This window comes from Phyllosticta capitalensis (assembly GCF_038381095.1).
Source record: "Phyllosticta capitalensis strain CBS 128856 chromosome Unknown BKA78scaffold_11, whole genome shotgun sequence".
Taxonomy (NCBI): Eukaryota; Fungi; Ascomycota; class Dothideomycetes; order Botryosphaeriales; family Phyllostictaceae; genus Phyllosticta; species Phyllosticta capitalensis.
Window position 1 is genome coordinate 1,124,423 of NW_027117449.1, and position 17,854 is coordinate 1,142,276.

General features: G+C 55.8%; 7 protein-coding genes across 7 annotated transcripts; 4 read left to right on the plus strand and 3 right to left on the minus strand.

Moving 5' to 3' along the window:
- Positions 1 to 1,633: 1,633 nt before the first annotated feature.
- Positions 1,634 to 2,020, plus strand: BKA78DRAFT_258010 (uncharacterized protein; the record flags this gene model as incomplete). Its single annotated transcript, XM_066885236.1, has 3 exons — positions 1,634 to 1,702; positions 1,765 to 1,807; positions 1,890 to 2,020. Coding segments are annotated over 3 exons (243 nt in total), but the record flags the coding sequence as incomplete, so codon positions are not given.
- A 2,177-nt stretch (positions 2,021 to 4,197) lies between these two features.
- On the plus strand, positions 4,198 to 5,020 carry BKA78DRAFT_258082 (uncharacterized protein; the record flags this gene model as incomplete). Its single annotated transcript, XM_066885248.1, has 3 exons — positions 4,198 to 4,371; positions 4,461 to 4,551; positions 4,593 to 5,020. 3 exons carry the CDS (start codon positions 4,198 to 4,200, stop codon positions 5,018 to 5,020), a joined length of 693 nt encoding a protein of 230 aa, XP_066739870.1.
- Positions 5,021 to 5,307: 287 nt separating this feature from the next.
- BKA78DRAFT_257323 (ubiquitin family-domain-containing protein) lies at positions 5,308 to 5,891 on the minus strand (the record flags this gene model as incomplete). The annotated part of the gene is made up of 3 exons (XM_066885178.1): positions 5,308 to 5,397; positions 5,457 to 5,740; positions 5,798 to 5,891. 3 exons carry the CDS (start codon positions 5,889 to 5,891, stop codon positions 5,308 to 5,310), a joined length of 468 nt encoding a protein of 155 aa, XP_066739871.1.
- A 576-nt stretch (positions 5,892 to 6,467) lies between these two features.
- Positions 6,468 to 8,973, plus strand: BKA78DRAFT_43306 (uncharacterized protein; the record flags this gene model as incomplete). Its single annotated transcript, XM_066893175.1, has 2 exons — positions 6,468 to 6,548; positions 6,669 to 8,973. A coding segment is annotated over exon 2 (2,235 nt), but the record flags the coding sequence as incomplete, so codon positions are not given.
- A 2,075-nt stretch (positions 8,974 to 11,048) lies between these two features.
- Positions 11,049 to 12,466, minus strand: BKA78DRAFT_43316 (uncharacterized protein). The gene is made up of 2 exons (XM_066893176.1): positions 11,377 to 12,466; positions 11,049 to 11,113 (listed from the first exon to the last, which is right to left on the minus strand). The coding sequence occupies exon 1, from the start codon at positions 12,319 to 12,321 to the stop codon at positions 11,521 to 11,523; it is 801 nt and encodes a 266-aa protein (XP_066739873.1). The 5' UTR covers positions 12,322 to 12,466; the 3' UTR covers positions 11,049 to 11,113; positions 11,377 to 11,520.
- Positions 12,467 to 13,289: 823 nt separating this feature from the next.
- BKA78DRAFT_43419 (uncharacterized protein) lies at positions 13,290 to 15,207 on the plus strand. Its single transcript, XM_066893178.1, has 3 exons — positions 13,290 to 13,974; positions 14,039 to 14,634; positions 14,690 to 15,207. The coding sequence occupies exons 1-3, from the start codon at positions 13,553 to 13,555 to the stop codon at positions 15,010 to 15,012; spliced, it is 1,341 nt and encodes a 446-aa protein (XP_066739874.1). The 5' UTR covers positions 13,290 to 13,552; the 3' UTR covers positions 15,013 to 15,207.
- Positions 15,208 to 15,935: 728 nt separating this feature from the next.
- BKA78DRAFT_43352 (uncharacterized protein) lies at positions 15,936 to 17,336 on the minus strand. The gene has a single exon (XM_066893177.1). The coding sequence runs from the start codon at positions 17,070 to 17,072 to the stop codon at positions 16,242 to 16,244; it is 831 nt and encodes a 276-aa protein (XP_066739875.1). The 5' UTR covers positions 17,073 to 17,336; the 3' UTR covers positions 15,936 to 16,241.
- Between the last annotated feature and the right edge of the window lie 518 nt (positions 17,337 to 17,854).

The following is a 17,854-nucleotide window of genomic DNA, read 5'->3' on the forward strand; positions in this document are numbered from 1 at the left end:
CAGGCCAAGGGTAAATGGTCAGCTCTTTCTGTTTGATGTTTCTGAAAAGCTCCGTGAAACTGTAGTTTGCGGAATATCCGGGCGGGTTCTCTTCGGTGTTCACTTTGGGATTGTATACGGATCGGATACTTTGGGATACCCTGAGGAGCGTTGTGCGGCTTGTATGATCCAAATGGGTGTGGCCGGGGGCAAATGGAAAGGGTTGATTCAGGGTTATTTTCTTCGTTTCCCTCGCATGGCGAGCCAGGCGCAACAAGAGGCCTGCCGGGGGTTTCTAGTCCGCACGTTGTTCAGTACAAGACCGACAGTTTTTTTTTTTTTTTTTTTTCTCTTGTTTTGGTTGTTTCGCAGGCGCTCCAAGTTCAGAGGCCAAGGTGCTTTTTGTCTTCCGCTTTCCGCAAATCTTTTGTTTCTGTGTTGATGAGCCCTATTTTGGAGAAAAGAAAGAGGGGGCTCCGCGCTCGTCCCAAGGCTCCCTCCGATCTTCTTTCTCTCTAGCCTTGTTTTCTCTCCCATGATAGCGACCAGTCACATGGGATGGAGAGGGTTCCTTGTTGCCATTGGGCTGGGGCCGAGGGTAGAAAGAAAGGTAGCCAGCACGGCGGGACCGGCCAGCGAGATCGGAACAAAGACTGATATACTAATTCGCGATAAGGAAGACAGGTGAAGTGATGGGCGGTTGTTGAGAAGGGTTGACAATGGGCAAGAAGAAGGGAGTGGGCGTGGTTGCTGGAGATTGGCGCTTTGTGATGCTCGTCTGCTTCATTGTTGCTGCTTGGCTGGTGTCTTGGGAGTTTTTGTCAAGCCTGGTACTTTGGTGTTTGAGTTCCGTACCGTCTTCCTTTTTTTGGTGGTCGTCATAGGTAGTCGAACTACAAAACTCCAAATGTAGGGAAAGATAAGTCAAAGTACCCTTGTTGATAAGGGACCAGGCGACTGGATTGACACCATATACGTCATGGGGGGCGTGCGTCAAATGAGGGGATCGGTCGAAGCGGATATGCCGCGAGTGAGGGAGTCTCCCTAAGCGGCGTGTATCAAACGGGTGCGCCTGGCTCGGAACCCTGCCGCCATCTGCAGCTGGGCCAAGTCACCCACCAGGAGCCCAGTCACCACACTGCGTGACTAACCTCCGGGATCTACTCACCAACTACTTGCTCCGCTCTCCACACCAGCCTCCCTCTCTCCTCCAACAGCCTTGGCCCTCTTGTTTCTCCTCGTTGCAATCTCCTTCGTGCTCTCGTCTCGTATCCAAGCCCACCATAACCTCACCTCAACCTCACCTCGCTTCTGTACCGTATCCACGCTCTCACCACAGCACGGCCATGTCTTCCTCGATCGCGATTCCAAAGCCCAAGAAGAACAAGCAGACCGCAACGAGCTCGAGCTCCTACAGCCCGGCCAGTTCCGCCGGAGCTTCGTACCAGTATGGCGTCAGCGCCGGTACAAGCTCCGCGAGCTCTCCGTCAAGCTCGACTCCGTCGCAGCACCCTCACAGCTACTTTACTCGTCGCCCATCCATGCTGAGTGAGTTGGGCCCGCCCGTCGAAATACCAGCACAAAAGGCTCTAGAGGGAGCATGGCGACATGATCGCGGGGAAGTTGTCGGGAGGCGCAAGCTGATTGCTGTGGACTAGGCTCCTCGATCTCCAAGTCCGAGCACATTGTTGTGAACGTTGGGCATCCTGATGCTCCACGACTAGTAAGAAGGCATTTTATGGTCATTAGACGAGATTTTTGAGGGCTAACTCGACAACGCGACAGATCACATGTGTCAAGGCGTCCCAGGGCTTCGATTGGAATCAAGGTGAGCAGCAACATCCCCTTTCCGAACATACCCAGTTGCGCTGGTCACCGGACTTGACGACTGACGGCGGCCCTGCCTCCAGACATATTCCTCCCTTCGTACGCCGACTACGACACCTCGGACATTGACCGCCGGCCCGATCCTGTCGACGAAATCACGCTCACCGACGAGGAGATTGCCGACATGTTTCCCCAGAACCAACACCAGTCATGACATATGGCTCAACACACTGCATCACGAAATTACATCACAACTACGATCGCGTTTCAGCGCACACCATGAATGAAGTACTCGCCGACAATGGCGCGGACTGCTTTTTCTTTTCTTGTTTTCGGGCCTCATGCAGCTGATGGATGGATGACGGAGGGAGCCTGATTTGGGTTTCTATGCCTAACCAGCGGGCACGCACGCGAAGGTGGTTCATGATTTGAGCGTGGCTTCAGACCGTCTTCTTTAGTCGTGGTGAGATGCCCTACTTTTCCTTTTTGTCTTTCTCATCTTTCAAGGGTAATTACGGTGGTGGAGGACACGGCGCAAACATGGGATAGGTACTCTCGAGAACTTGGCGTTGGACTGATTGGCTTCACGGTATGGCTGGAGGAAAGGATGGAGTAGCGATGGAGGGAACGGACACGCGATGTGAACTTTGAGGGCTGGAATCTCCGCTCGACCCAATGTTTGGACCGATTGATTTGTTGGTAGATAGGAACTCCGTAGATAACTAGGTAGGCATGGAGCTGTGGATTCGCCGCGCTCCAACAAAGCAGAAAACAAATCACACCGCTGTCTGTCGTGCTTGTTGTCTGTGTTGTTGTTTGCCAGAATACGGAGTGTGTGTTGGGCTTTTGCTCCACTATCACCACGTACGCACCCTGCATACGTCACCTGCTGTTGTTGGAGACGACGGATTCAGGTCCAATTTCATACGGGCAGGAAGACGCAAGACATGTCTTCGTATGGAGACTGCGCGTGGCGGTGCATAGACTCGACCGTGCCAACACGATATCTTTCAGCCCCAGCCGTTTTTCCGAAATGTCGTCTTGGGCGAAGCAAACACCGTGATGGCGTTATCCGCATCATCCCCTTATCGCCATGCCGCCCTAGCCCTAATCAGCCGTCGTCGTGCTTGCCGGCGCTAGCCGACGCGGCCACTCGGGCCCTGCGGGAGTCGGCGTCTCGGCATTCCATTCCTCCCAGGCTTGCTCGTGCTGCTGCTGCTGCTGCTGCCGCGGGAGAGAGACGGAGAGCGTGCAGGGCTGGGCGGTGAGGCGAACCAAAACATTCACCCACTCCCGGCGCGCAACAACACCCGCGCTCCGTCGTCAAGTCAGTCGCCCTTTTGCATTGCGTTGAGCGGCAACCAACCGGGCAAGCTCGCGCGATCCTGACCAAACGATCCGACCGACCGACCGACCGAACCTGGGAACTTTTGCCATTGCGATTGGCGCGCAAACGACGACGCCCTTTTCGACCAATCAAGACGGCCATCAACGAGCTGCGACATCACGTCTGGACAGCCCGACAGTGAATCCCATACTGCCAGCCAGCCAGCCAGCCAGCCAGCCATCCAGCCCTACCTGGCCCCCTCGCATCCCGGATCAAGCCAGGCCAGGCCGCTGTTGTTGCCCCAACGCACCAACCCAGTTCGTCGCAATCGTTTCTATCCACGCGCCCGTCCAGCCGTCTGTTCGTCGTGAGCAACGATTGCGCAAGAGGGGTTGGGCCGGGGTCGCTAGACTTTGAGGACAGGGACACGCCAAACGGTGATAGAGTGCTTGTGGCTGGTAACGCGAGAGAAGAGAGCCTGCGAAGGGAAACTAAAGACGGGGCTGTCTGGGAATATCGAAAGAGGTTGGCCAAACGGCTAGGTGCAATCACGACAGTGTATACTCGAGGGACCAAGCCGAAGGGAAAGTCGCGCATCCTTTTTGACCCGTCATTGTGTCGAGGAGAGGAAGGGCGTGAGAGGACGAAGACGAATCCACCCAGCTCGCGCACACGCACCACCGCCGGCAGACATACAATCCGACCGCCACGCTCAAAAGTCTCGAGGCCGGGAAGACATAAGAGGATAATCCAAGCTAAGCTGCGCGCGATTCGAAACGCGTTTCGCGCATACGGGCAACGGGCAACGGCGGACGTTGTTGCGCCAACGGCAGACGGACGTCTTGCTTGGCTGAGGCTGAAAGCGAGGCTGGGACTTGCGACGACGCGCTCTGAAGACACGGCATACCCAGCACATATCCTTGGTCGTACAAGACAGGACAGCGGAGGCTTGACTTGGTTCAAATCGAATCGGCAGGACATAGTCGACACCGAATCGCAAAGATAGCAGCGTGAGAAGAAGGCAGGATACGTACGCTCTCAAGGAAAGAAACTGCTGGTTGAGGATGGAGGCAGCACACCGCCGGGTCGAGCTGCAGGCGCCTGCCGACCTGGCATACCTTATCGCGAACGTCAAGCGCGCCGCACGGCAAAAGATTGACCTGCATCTTCCGCCGAGTGCAGCGCCCGAGGGAGGAGAGGATGTGTTGAGAAGGAGGGTTGAGGAGCTTGTCGATGAGGTCAGTCTGCCCTTGGAACATGATTGACATCGATCTTTGCACTTGGAGATGACAGCATGGCATCCGAACCCGATGCTAACGCGCAACAGTACATTCGCAGCACCTTTGCCAGCGCGCGCCACGGCATCAGCATCAACGGCTTGCCTCCAGACGACCTGCCACAGGAGGAGGAGAGACAAGGTGCGCGCTCCCACTTCTTCTGGTCCACCCACCACTAACAGCAAGCCCCAAATCATCAGAATACGAACCTTACAACACGCACATCGCAACGCGCATCCGCACGCTCGAAGCGAAGAAAGACACACTAACCGAAAAGCTGGCCGACCTGCGCCGCGAGGCCCCATCACGCGCCGCCAATGCTTGGTCTACGAAATTCGAGGCCGAAATGGCTGCGTTGCAGGCCCGTCACCTCGAGGCTCGCGATGCGGCGCTGCGGAGAGCCAATGAGGACACGCGGTTACTGGAGCAGAGCCATCTGGAGCCGCTGCAGGGCGAGAGCGGTGATGAGGTCAGGGCGATGTGGGAGAGGGGCACTGAGGGCTTGGTGGCGTTGAAGCGAGGGTTGACGGAGACGGTAGCAAGGGTAGAGAGGGCTGAGGGCGTCGTGGGGTATGTTGAAGGAGAAGAGAGAACGAAAGGGAAGAGGTAGTCAAGGTTAGGTTTTTGGATTGGCGTTGGGGGTTTCTGTGGGATTCGAGGGTTTGATACTGATTGATACCATGACTGGCCGGCATCATTGCATGCAGTGAATATTTTTTCAAAATTTTTTTCCTCGGGCATCGCATTCTAGTGGTTCTCATCACGCATGGCATCATAGATGGGGGGTTTTCAGCTCAAAGTTATTTCATTTGCTAGCTGAAAGCGCTACGTTGTAGCGTCAGATGGATCCGGTTGTAACAAGGTCCCCTCCAGCGCGCAAACAAGCCGAGCCTTGGTTTACTTGGACTCGTCGAAGACGTAGGTGAGGTGGCACTTGCCGCAGTACTGGCGGTTGTGCATGGCAGCCATGAAGACACCGGCACCGCACTAAAGGAAAGCATTAGCACAAGGGAAGTTGGTGGGACATGGAGTAAATCAAAACGTACCTGCTCCTGGGGGCACTCGCGGCGGAGGCGCTCAATCTTGCCGTCACCGTCGACCTTGTAGTACTTGAGGACGGCGAGTTTGGTCTTTTTGCGCTTGTGCTTGATCTTCTTGGGGGTGGTGTAGACCTTCTTTTTGCGCTTCTTGGCCATACCACCACGCAGGCGCAGGACCAGGTGGAGGGTCGACTCCTTCTGGATGTTGTAGTCCGAGAGGGTGCGGCCGTCCTCGAGCTGCTTGCCGGCGAAGATCAAGCGCTGCTGGTCGGGGGGAATGCCCTCCTTGTCTGCAATGGGACGTTAGCATGGCATCGCGAAAGGTCTTGAGGCTCGTTGGTACGCACCCTGGATCTTGGACTTGACATTGTCAATGGTGTCGGACGACTCCACCTCAAGGGTGATAGTCTTGCCCGTGAGGGTCTTGACGAAGATCTGCATGGCGACCTGCAGAGAGGGTGTTAGCAATGCGAAGCGCGAGCGGCGATGCTCTTGAGGGTGTAGGCGTACCTAGACAACCGGTGTCGTGGATGTCTTCCTCAGTCGTCGTGTGGAGATCGAAGTTGAGGTGGTGCCGGCGATTTTGCGTCGGGTCTGTGGGCGCTCAGGCCACCTTGGCGAAAAATGCTGACCTCAGCAGCCAAATTCTGCCGCTCCCAGCTCACCGCCTGCACGGCAGCGCCAGGCAGTCAGGCAGCCACGGCACAGGGGGGAGCGATCGTCGCGGGTCGGGCTGGTGCGTTACCCCGGTCCTGACGACGTTGGTTACCCGGACAGCTGTATGTTTTGGCTGTTCATCTACATCAACTCCCCTCTCATCCTGCATCTTGCGCCTTTGCTGCTTCTCGTGCACACCTCTGCCTAAAGACTTCGTCTTCAATTGGCCTCCACTTCTTCACAACACCAACAAAAACAACCACAACAACTACACAACCACCTCAAGACCCTCTTCCGGGGAGAGCTTACCGTCGTTCTCTCCTGCACGAAGCGCCAAGCCCACACCTGCATCACTGAGCTGCGAATTCGCACCCCTACACTTCTGCTGAGCGGAACGCGAGGAATATTATAGCCCGGCGGGCGCCGCTTGCACTGCGCGAGGTGAGTGCAATTTATATATGCTCGAGCTCGAGCTCGGAGCATCCGTAGATCACCATGCGGATCATGTCGCCGCGACCATGGCAAACACCAGCACCACGACTGACAACAACACAACCACAGTTTCGGAACACGGAGGATATCCGAATTTCTTCTACAAAAGAGCCTTTTCCGGACTCGACCTGCATCGGAGATGCTGTCCAATCCGACCTCGAGTATTCAACAGCGGAGGCAAATGCACCGCCGTCAAAACTCCACGCCGACCATATTCGAGGCTCCACAAGTACAACCTATGCCCAACATGGCTCAACGACAACACTTCCACCGAAGGGGAATGAGCGTCGACCAGAAGCCTCAGCTTCTGTCGCCCTTCCCGGACCGGATGGCACCCCCAGCTAACCCCCAGGGCGACAACCAGGTAAGTAACGGTACTAACTTAGGACAAAACCACCCACAGCATACCGTGCAAGTAGCGCAGCAGCAGAGCATGGCTCAGCCGGGCCCCCCGTTCCCGCACTTTCAGGATCCAGCAGCTCATCTCAATCAACCTCATCCTCATCCTCACCACCCTCTTTCGCCAGCCCAGCCACCTCTCAACCAGGGGGGGCCTCATCCTCCTCCTCTTCAACATGGACCTCCCCACCATCCTCTCCAACCCTCTCCTCAGCAACTGCAAGATCTCGAGCGGCATATTCGCGCAGTATACGGCACAAGTGCAACAGTTCAACTCAGTGTATTGCCGCCCCAAGTCACGCAGTCAAATAAGTCATCCCCCATGACGCCCCTCGACCACCTCGATATCGCACCGATGTCTTCGAGCTTCGGCGATCCCTACGAGATCAATCTCCAGCCTCCGGCCGAGGACCACGGCTTCAACTTCAGTCTGCCCACGCACGAGAGCGACAATGGCTACGACTCGTCGCTGTACTCGTCTGATGCAATTTCTCCTGGCTGCTCGCCGTCAACATCACCTCGCCAAAGGGCTTTCCAGCACCATGGCCACCTCGCTCCTGGCCCCCAACTGTCTCTCTCCCGCCGTCCATCTCTTGTTCCCATGTCAAGAAGTAGCACAGAAATGGACGGCCTTCTCTCTCCAGTCCCGATGAAGCAGCCCATGTCACCGCAAGTTATGCCGTTTGCTGAGCTCAACCTCGACGGCTCAATTGAAGAGACGGGAATCACTGCCGAAGAGATTCAGGCCTACATCAGCGAGCAGGATCCTGACAACCACCGCTGGACCTGTCTCTTTCCCGATTGCGGCAAGACCTTTGGCCGCCGGGAGAACATTCGCTCCCACGTGCAAACACATTTGGGAGATCGTCAATTCCGCTGCAATCACTGCGGAAAATGTTTCGTTCGCCAGCATGACCTCAAGCGCCATGCAAAGATTCACACCGGCGACAAGCCGTACAAGTGCCCATGTGGCGCTGGCTTTGCCCGCCAGGATGCTCTCACTCGTCACCGTCAGCGCGGCATGTGCGATGGCGCCTTCCCTGGTGCCGTCAAGAAGCAGGCCCGTCGTGGCCGCCCTCGCAAGCACAGGCCCGAGATGGAAGAGCGTCTCGAAAAGTCCAGCAGGACGCGCAAGGCTCTGGCGTCCAACTATGAGTCGTCTGGTTCCTCGGACGACTCACCTGGCTCGTCCGGCTACTCGCCGGCAGCCAACGTCAACGAGTGCGATTCTGCGAGGTTTACAAACCTCAACGGCTTGCACAACTCCGACATTCAGTCCTCGTTCAGCTCAAGGTCAGCAGAGTCAGAATTTCCAGCGTCGTCACCTTCAGTACTTGATTCTTTGGATTCCCCTGCGTCCCCATTGCCAGTTGCTTCCGCAGCCTCAGCACCACCAGCATTTGCGGCCCTTTCAGCACCCTCAGATTGCGTGGCCCCTTCAGCACTGTCAGATTTCAAGCCCGAAGAGTCGTTAGAGCGTTCACTGCACTCAGCACTGTCAGCTGTTTTGTCGCCAGCTTCTTCCGCCAGCCCAGTTGACCCAAGCCTAACATCGCTGCCAAACAGTTTCAACGCCGAAGCTGCCTCCAGCCCGTTCGACCAACACCTCTCGCCCGCCGCGCAGCCCGCCGACGACAGCAAACTCGACCTCGACATTGCCGATCCCACTTCGACCAACAACGACGACTCCGACATTCTCCAGCTCCAGTCCTCACATCCCTTTGACGGCGTTGCCACGCCGCCCATGTCCCCGGTCGCCGACAACGACGACTTTCTCAACAGCAACTCTCCTGCCAAGGACTCGTCCTCTGAAAACATGCTGTCTGTACCCAAGGGCGCCAATGCTCGCGCCGTGGCGCGGGCGTCGTCGCCCAGCAAACCCAAGCGGACGTCTTCTGGCCGCACAGTCAGCAACCCCTTCTCGACGCCCCCTTCGTCCCCTCCACCCATGGCGGCCGGCGGCAGCTTCTTCGCCGACGCGGCGAGCGCCGGCAACGGCGCCTTTGACCTGCAGCCGCTCGGGGACCCGCTCGTGCCCGTCTCGTGCGGCGGCAGCGGGTTCGGCGGCTCGGGCGAGGGCAACCTGGGTGCCATGTGGGACCCGTTTGAGGAGGGCATGGACAGCGTCCTCGCCGGCGCGGGAGAGATTGGAGGCAGCGCCGCCGACTACTCGTGGGACTTTGGCGAGATGGAGCAGTGAGTGAGTTCTGTGAGTCAGCCAGTCGTCTTGCAAGGTTTTGCGGCGATTCGGCCGCAACACGCAAAAAAGGCGGTCGTGATCTTTGTGTAGGATGGGACGGTATATGTGGTCCAAGTTTGTACTACTATGCTGTCTGATGAATCTTTCTGTCTTTCTCACTCTTTTTCTCTCTCTGTTTGGCTTGGCTTGGCTTGCTGGTTGGTCAATACGAAACGGGAAATATCCTCACGAGCGTAACGAACACGAGATCTTACGAGCAGCGAAAGAAGCAGGGCGAGCGAAAACGAGCGTACATACGACGGCGATGGACGGATGGATGGGACTGGATGTTTGTGTGTTTTCCTTCTTTCTCTTTCGATTCGTTCCTTTTGGGTCGCGGCCGGCAGCCGTCCGTCTGGCATGATGCGGCACGTCTGGCACATCTCAACTCCGCACTCACTCTCGCCCGCCTCTTCGTTGGAGGAGGCCAGCAAGGTGGTGGCAGACGTCGGGCGGCGCCGCTTCCTCGCCCTTATTTGTGGTCTTGTTCGTCCTTCTCTTCTTCACTGCTCCCCGCCTAGGTGGGTGCGACATGTCATTCATTCATCCCCTTTTTCCCCGTTGTCCTTTTTTCTCTCTTCTTTCTCTCTCTCTTTCTCTTTTGTCGAACCGTGTCGGTGGTGTGGGTGGTGTAGTGTGTCGTCGGTCATTGTCTTTTAGGTCGAAAGCCGAGAGCAGCGAGCCAATGGAAGGTACGGATTGTGTACACGCTGGAGCCAGCGAGCGAGCGAGCGGTGCAGGCGTCGGAGTTTGCTTTGCTTTTCTTGCGATTTTTCTCTCCCTCTCTCTCTCTCTCCTTCTTCTCTCTTTTTCTCTTCCCCTTGTCCGATCTTCGCAAATCTATCCGCTCTCTCATACTACTCTCTGATTCTTCGTGTCCTGTCTGATTTGCTTTTGGTTTGTTATGTTGTGTTGTGTGCGTCGTGTTGTGCGAGGGCGTCGTTCTTGGTGGGTGCGTTGTTGGCAGGTGGATGGGTGGGTAGGTGGGTTGGTGGTTCATACGCTTTTCTTTGCCGGGGCTCAAGAGCATGGCCACTGGCTGGCTAGGTAGCTCGCTTTCTCCTCTACCTCCAACTCTCTCTCCTGGGATGCGGCGAAGCGGGCCGAGCAAGGGGAGGTCAGGGGTGTGGGGGCACGGGACGCGCGGGAAGCAAAGTGGGAGGCGGACAGGAAGAAGACGCGGAGCCAGCAGGAGGGAGTGGGAGATGTGGACACGATTTTCAAATCGGCAGCTGGCTTGCTGGCTACCCCATGGCTTCCGGCGTTGGGGGGAGGATGGAAGGAGTACGAGAGACGGAGAGAAAAGCGAGACGAGCAAGTTTTAGAGCCAGCTACCTGCCTTCCAACTTACCTACCTACCTACGCGCGCTCATCTGGACTTCTTTCACCCGCTTGCTGTTGTGCCTTTGTCATTTTCTCTTTCATTTTGACATGGGATTTTGGGCAGATGACACATGGGGGGTTAGGGTGAAGCATCGAAGGGACTCCGGGCTTGGACAAGCGGAAGCCTCGATTAGATGGATGGGGTCAGTGGTTGGTAGGCGCAATGTGCTCTTGGACATGTGGGATGATTCCCGGTATGCTATCAAGTACGTAGCCTAGTCTGTGGGTAAATGGATAATAGATGGATACGTTCGATATGTGAAGTAGGAAGTGAGCACACATGCATGCCAGTCAGACGTGATAGTGGGCAGTTGGAAGGGGTGAAGATGTCAGGATTTCCTTTTTCATATGCTGCCTGATTCTTGTTCCACATTTTCAACTTCCCCTGGGATTCCCCCTTTCTGTTGTTGTTGTTGTTCTTCGATTCATTTTTTTGTTCAGACGACCGGGGGAATGCGAGGTGATCGGGAAAAGGGTGGTTCTTGAGTGGACACTATAATTTTGTTGGAGACGGCAGATGATCAGATCATTTGGAAATATGAGACATTTGGAGGAGATGAGACAGGGTGGTCAGTGGGACGTGTTTGTTTTGTTTGGAAGCGAAGCGGCGCAGAGCGTGAAGGCATTGTGCCTGCTCTTACATGGTATTTTTTACTTCCGTCCGTGGCGTATTCGTGTTGGAACAAGAAAAAGCAGGACGGGTGTTTTGAAGACGTTGAAAGGAGGTCAGGAAATGAGACAGACATATGTACTTACATGGAGCACAGCAGAGGACGACGTCCTACTGCAGCACTGGCAGGACGTAGTCTGAGGAGTAGCGCAAGGTACAAGAGACACGTACCTGCACCTCCACCAAGTCGGCGACCACACTTTTGGAGGTGCATCAAGCAGCCACCGTGTCTACGGACCACGGGCGACGGACGAACCCTGATCGCCAACACCAAGGCCAGCGCTCCTGGCCATCGCTCCTGGCCATCCCCCAAACGCACGCGCCCGCCGTCTCCCGGAGCTCCGATCAGCGCGCCAATCAAGAGCCCGGCTTGGCCCCCCGCTCGCAACGCCCAGCCGCCGTCCGGTCAGTCCACCAGAAAGCTCCCAAGCATCCGCCGCCGCGCGATTCTCGGATGCGCAGCCGAAGCGAAGCGGAGCGCGGCGTACGGTGGTGGCGTCGCTGTTGGTTGGGGCGAGGGTAGGCAGCTCTGGTTTGCAGGGGACGGCTTGAATAGCGACAAAGACGGCTTGTCGTCGGGGGCAGGCATTGGCAATAAAGAAACAACGGGTAACGGCTCGTCGTTGAAATTGAGGCCGGGAGACGATGCATGCGGATTGGCATGTACGTGCAGCAATGCGGATTTTTCGTTTGTCGTTTGTCGCTTGGGCTTTTTCGCTAGGAGCACGGGAAGGGGTCAGACGGGAGGAGTGATTTGCGAAGAAGCTCCGAGCTCCAAAAGCCGACCTCCAAAGTGCTGATGCTGACTGCCTGTTTTCACGATACAAGAACAACGGTTTAACTGGTGGTGTGGTGGGGGCCGGGCTTCCCAAAGGAGCATGGTAAGCTGCCGCCCTGGGAAAGTAGAATATAAGGTGCATGCAGGTGGCCTGCACTGTAAGGGTCTGCTGGTTTGAGGATTTGTTCGCCCGGCCGCTGCCGCGGGTTACCGTTGTGGTCAACGAGTCAAGAGACGAATGCGTGAACGGCATTGGCGACGACTCTAGGTTTTGACACTGAGGCTGAGTGGCCTTGATCGCATGCTCAGGACCTGGAGCAGTTTTGGAGGTTGGGGCTGCAGCTACATGATGCAACGGGCGCGCAGCGTGAAACAGAGGCCGCGGCAGGGTTCCTTGGCTCGGACTGAAGTTCGATTCTGCCAACGTTCATCACCATCGACTGTGAGATCTTGATCAGAGTGGGCCGAGGAACCGTGCATGTGTTGGCAAAGAAAGAGGAGAAGCGGCACACCGAAAGAAAGAAAAGTCTTCGGGGTCCACTGGTCAGAGTTTTTGGTTCCGTGCCATTCGGCCCCCCGGAAGCAGCGGGAGCCGTCGGGGCTCGCAGTAGTGCCTTGGGGTCCGGTCCGGGCTGCAGGTGAGGTGCAGGGCAGCTCCATCATGACTGATGACAGCAGCAAAAAAGTCTTGTTTGGGACCGCCGCAACGTCTCACGGCAGCAGCGCCATTCCAGCCTCTTTGCACTGGACCGTTTCGCGTGCGTCCAGCTGCAGTGACATCCAACCACGGTGCAACAGCACAGGAGCAAAAAGAGGCTGAAGTGTGAAAGCTGGCTGTGTATGGTTGACAGGTGCCTTGCCTGCTGTCAGAGTAGTCGAACCGAAAGGCGAGGATAGTGGAGATCCGGGACTGGCGGCTAGTAGTAGCGCTGACCTCATATGGCGCAGCCCTAGCATGGGCACATGTAAGCGTCAGTCATTCACCCTCAAGCCGCGAAGCTTAAGCAGGACGAAGGTGGAAGAGGCGCGCAAAGAGGCGCTACACAAGACGGCGAGACTCTGAAAAAGTTGATTTATTTGTGCAACGGTTTAGTCGCGTGGTGGTCGATGTGACGGGCTACTCGGGCGGATCGGGACAAAGGCGCGCTAGCCCCATGCAGATGGTGCGCCAAGCACTTTTATTCCGTGGTACTCAGCCCTCATCTCCTCCGTCTCTGCCTGCCGCCGGCTCTCTCTCTCGCTCCCATAATAACATCACTCCCGTCCGCTACACCACGCTACTTTTCTCTGTTCTCTCCTTCTTACCACCCCCGAGGCCACCAGTCTTCGACCTCATCACCACTCCTCCCCCCTCCTCCTCCAGTCGCCCTCCCATGCTCTCGACTACTGCTCAATAGCACCGCCCATTGTCCCGGTCTCTCGCCGCGCTCCAGGCGCCCGACGCTCCTCCGCCTTCCTCCCCTCCGCGACGACCGACGCACAAGATGCATACTCGTCTGCCCTCTTACCAAGACTACCTGCCGCGCAAGGCCACGCTGCCGGCATGGCGGCCCTCGCTGCCCGTCCTTGTTCCTCACAAAGTGCGCCGGAAATGGCGCGCAACAAAGTCCAAGATCCGTAGCCGCCAGTCGCCCACTTCGACCGTCGCTTCGCTCGAGACGTCGACCTCGCCCAGCGACACGCTGCGCTCTTTGCGCAACCACCAGTGGTCCTACTATGACGCGCAGTACATTTTCTTGGCCATTGTTGGCATCTTTGCCCTGTCCGTCATCGAGGAGCCCGGGCCCATTTTCAAGACGTTTGTGGCGGCGCTGCTCATGGGCTCCATGGTCATACCGGCAACAAGACAATTCTTCCTGCCATTCCTCCCTGCCATTACTTGGTTGGTCTTGTTCTACTCGTGCAAGTACGTCTGAACCGACCCGCATTCCGCCGCCGCGCATCACAATGCTAACCCGCTCGTGCCACAGATTCATATCCGGCGAGTACCGCCCGCCCATTTGGGTACGCGTCCTGCCCGCCCTCGAGAACATCATGTATGGCGCAAACCTAAGCAATATCCTCTCGGCACACAAGCACGTGGTCCTTGACGTCTTGGCCTGGATCCCCTATGGAATCACCCATTTTGGCTCTCCATTCGTCTGCTCCGCAGTGATGTTCATTTTCGGACCTCCGGGAGCCCTCCCCACATACGCGAGATCCTTTGGATACATGAACACAATCGGTGTCTTGGTTCAGCTCTGCTTTCCGTGCTCGCCCCCCTGGTACGAGAACATTTATGGCCTCGCCCCCGCAAACTACGGCATGCCTGGCGATCCAGCAGGTCTGGGCGCCATTGACAAGCTACTTGGACTCGACCTCTACACGTCTGCTTTTACGGCGTCGCCCATGGTCTTCGGTGCGTTTCCATCGCTGCACTCTGGCTGGGCGACTATCCACGCGCTCTTTTTGAGCTACGTCTTCCCCAAGATGTGGCCCGTCTTTTGCGTTTACGTCATGTGGTTGTGGTGGTCGACCATGTATCTCTCACACCACTATGCGGTAGATCTCGTTGCCGGCAGTCTGCGTAAGTTGGACCCACATGAAAAATCAAGTTTTTACGCGCTAACACGCTGGTACAGTTGCGGGCACAATCTTCTTCATCGCCAAACAAAAATTCTTGCCTCGGATGCAACCCGACAAGATGACGAGATGGGACTACGACTTTACTGAACTCGGCGACCCTCAAGAGGGCCAAGGCCACGTGATGACTAGCTTTTACGAAGAGTTTCACCCCGCCTCCGACAGCGACGAGTGGACCATTGGCTCATCGTCTTCCTTTTCGTCTGGTGCGCGAAGCCCGTCGAACGGCCCCCGCAGCCCAGTCGATTCTGAAGGGTACCACTCCATGTGGGAAGGCGAGACGCTCGCGTCGGCCTCGGATCATGAACGCGAACACCGGTAATGACGGCTTCTGGAAGGTCGTCACAACACCTCTTCGACCACTGTTAGTCCGGACTGTCCTCGGAAACCCGTTTACGATTTCTCTTGGCTTGAGTCGTCCGCTCTCCGCTGGGTTGAGCCACTCACGCCTCTAATGACCACACATTGCATGGACGGAGTTCATACCTTGCATTAGCGTAACTGTAATCACTGCACTAGCAACAATTTCGCCATCCTCACGATCGATTGGGGAGTCCATCACCCCAACCAACTACTCAGCATACGCCACTTTACATCACCCTAATAATCGATCGCCGAGCGCCTCAACCTCGCAGCTCTTCATTCATCAAGATCAAGTCCGCCAAGAGCTAGACAGGGAGCACTCCACTCCACATTTTTCTTCCGTTCCTCCTAGAGCAATTGCCGGATCGACCTCCTCGGCATGGCGTTCACGCGGGAAGGACTTTTTGGGCCTATTTCTTCTCTTCGTTGTTTATTATAATTGGAAGCGACCAACCCTTCTACTCTAGTACATTCGTTTTCTGCGCTTCTCACGCGGTGTAGTGTGTGTTTTTCAAATGTTTGTGGGGGGCGCAGCAAGCGATATACCCATCCATCCATCATCCCCACCGCCATCATCCGCTCCGCATCCTCAGCCTGTCACAAATTTCTCCACCTTCGTCCTCCTTCTGCCCCTTTTCTTCCCAACCTTTTCAACCTCTGACGGTCGCTATGGGAAGAATCACCAAACACAGTGTAAAGATAGATTCGAGCTCTTTTAATCCGCCTCGATGCACCAAATCATCTAGTCTTGTCTCGTCTTGTACTATGTGTCCCTGCTGCTTGACGGATCGATTGATTTTGTATTTGTTGGTTGAGTGCGTCCGAGAGCATTTGGCTGTCCGTTCTCCGCGGCATTGGTCGGATCAAATCAAATCCCAATCAATGCGTTTACATCAGACCTATAAAGAGTACGTGGGTAGTACAAAATTGCAAATGAGGGCTTGGTTCCAAGTCGACGTATGTCCAAGTGCAGAGGTCTGTCCCAGAGTCGACAGTTTCCTCGTCAACCTCTGGCTGTTGCGTTCATCCTGCGAAGCTAGCAAGTGCGTACTGCTGCTCCGTCCGTGTATGTATTGTGCTTTGGAACCAGAGACAAGACCTGTGCCTCTCGGGTCGATGCTGCGCGCCGCCAACAAACAAAGACATTGCAACAACACTGCAGTTGCCCTGCTTCTTCCCTGCTCCGCGTCATCTCCCTGACCGCCATGGCATCGGCGTGGCGAGCGTCTCATGGTGGTGCATCAAGGCAGAGAAAGTTCGCCATGCCTCTTCGTCTGCTGCCTTGGCCACGGTAGGTTGGACATCGGACGGGCCAAACCTGCGCGGGACAGAGGTGAGAATGGCGACGCGGACAGCCGGCCCCCATCGTGACGGGGTGAAAGGAGCAGGGTTGCGACGACTACTTCCTCCTCTCCATCGTGCCTGCCCTTGTGTTTTCGCTTTCTTCCGCTGTTCCGTGGCTCTCGTCCTTTTTGCCCGTCTCTTGCTGTTCAAGGTTGAAGCTCTACGCGGCAAGAGCGACCGACCGCTTGCCTCGTTCTGGTACCCGGAAAAGGGAAGCTGTTGTTGTGGAAGGTGGACGGAGTGGGGTACAACGAGATCGGTGATGACAAGGGAGAAAGGGTCTTTCATTCCGTGATATTTATATGTATGGGCGATCATCAAATAGGAAGAAGCAGCAGAAGCACAGTAGGAGACGAAAGGAATGCCAACTCTGGTGCAGAAGTCGCCCGGCACAGAGCTGGTGTTTAAAATTACCGGGTCGACAAGATGTGCGTCTGTATGGACCGACCAGTCGAGCACCTTACTACGCTTGGACGGCTGACAAGAGCAAGAGAAAAAATCAGACGGATTGAGAGAAAGGGGCCAAGAGGAGGAAAGAGCGAAAAAGAAAAGTGTGACGCGACGCGGGCTATCTGTTGGTTGTAAAATACAAATGATCTTACACGCGCAAGGGAATACACAGCGGTGCTGACTAGACTCAAACCAGTGGCACTCTCGCACGACACAGCTAGCCATATGACACTTTGGCTTCTGTACCTCAGCCGAGGGAAGATGGAAGTTTTGAAGCTTTGACGGCTTACATTCCGATGGTGGTTTGGCGGTAGGTTTGGGTAAGAATCAGTTTCTGTGAAGAACTCGCAAAATGGCAAAACTCTGTAGGAACCGTTCAAAATTTCTGGCACCGTCTTGGAAACGGGGTTTCTTTTTTGCAACAATGTAACACACTGTGGTCTCTCAAATTTGCTTCATCGTCACTTCCACCTTCTTCTTGCCATGTGTCGCAACTTCATCCGTTTGCGCACTCCACTAGCCCGAGCTTGTTGCTACGTCAAGACCAACCAGGCTGTTGCGTGAATGCATGGACAACTGCGGATGTGATGGAAAATGAAGTGGAAATCAGACTCGACTGAATGAATAGGCGTACTAGACACCTATGTAAGTGAGATTAACACAAAGGATATCTGCCAGAAAGGCTACAATTCATGAGGAGGAACAAGGCCAGACAGTCGGCGGAGCGCAAACAAGCAGATGGTCCCACCTCTTTCAGGTTGTAACATTCGCACCGCGCCTGTGTCGATTACCCAGATTCTGGAAGTGTCGCATGTCAAGTAAAGTAAAGTAGGTTAGCAAGTAGCCATGTATCTCAATGCAGCTAGTGCCTCCGCATCTGAAGGACAGACTGAGCGACTGAACGACATATCCGCTTGGAGGGACTAGCTTGCAAAGGCCATTTAATTGAGCGGAATTTTGGCTATGAGAGAGAATAATCGCCATTGCTTCCACCTCCAGCTCACTGC

Excerpts from the sequence above, each read along its gene's own strand:
- BKA78DRAFT_43419 (XM_066893178.1), top strand. The coding sequence starts at position 13,553 with ATGCATACTCGTCTGCCCTCTTACCAAGACTACCTGCCGCGCAAGGCC. Across the intron at positions 13,975-14,038 it reads GTCTTGTTCTACTCGTGCAA|ATTCATATCCGGCGAGTACC; the intron begins GTACGTCTGAAC and ends CTCGTGCCACAG. Across the intron at positions 14,635-14,689 it reads TCTCGTTGCCGGCAGTCTGC|TTGCGGGCACAATCTTCTTC; the intron begins GTAAGTTGGACC and ends ACGCTGGTACAG.
- BKA78DRAFT_43316 (XM_066893176.1), bottom strand. The coding sequence starts at position 12,321 with ATGCCGTTCACGCATTCGTCTCTTGACTCGTTGACCACAACGGTAACC.
- BKA78DRAFT_43352 (XM_066893177.1), bottom strand. The coding sequence starts at position 17,072 with ATGGCTAGCTGTGTCGTGCGAGAGTGCCACTGGTTTGAGTCTAGTCAG.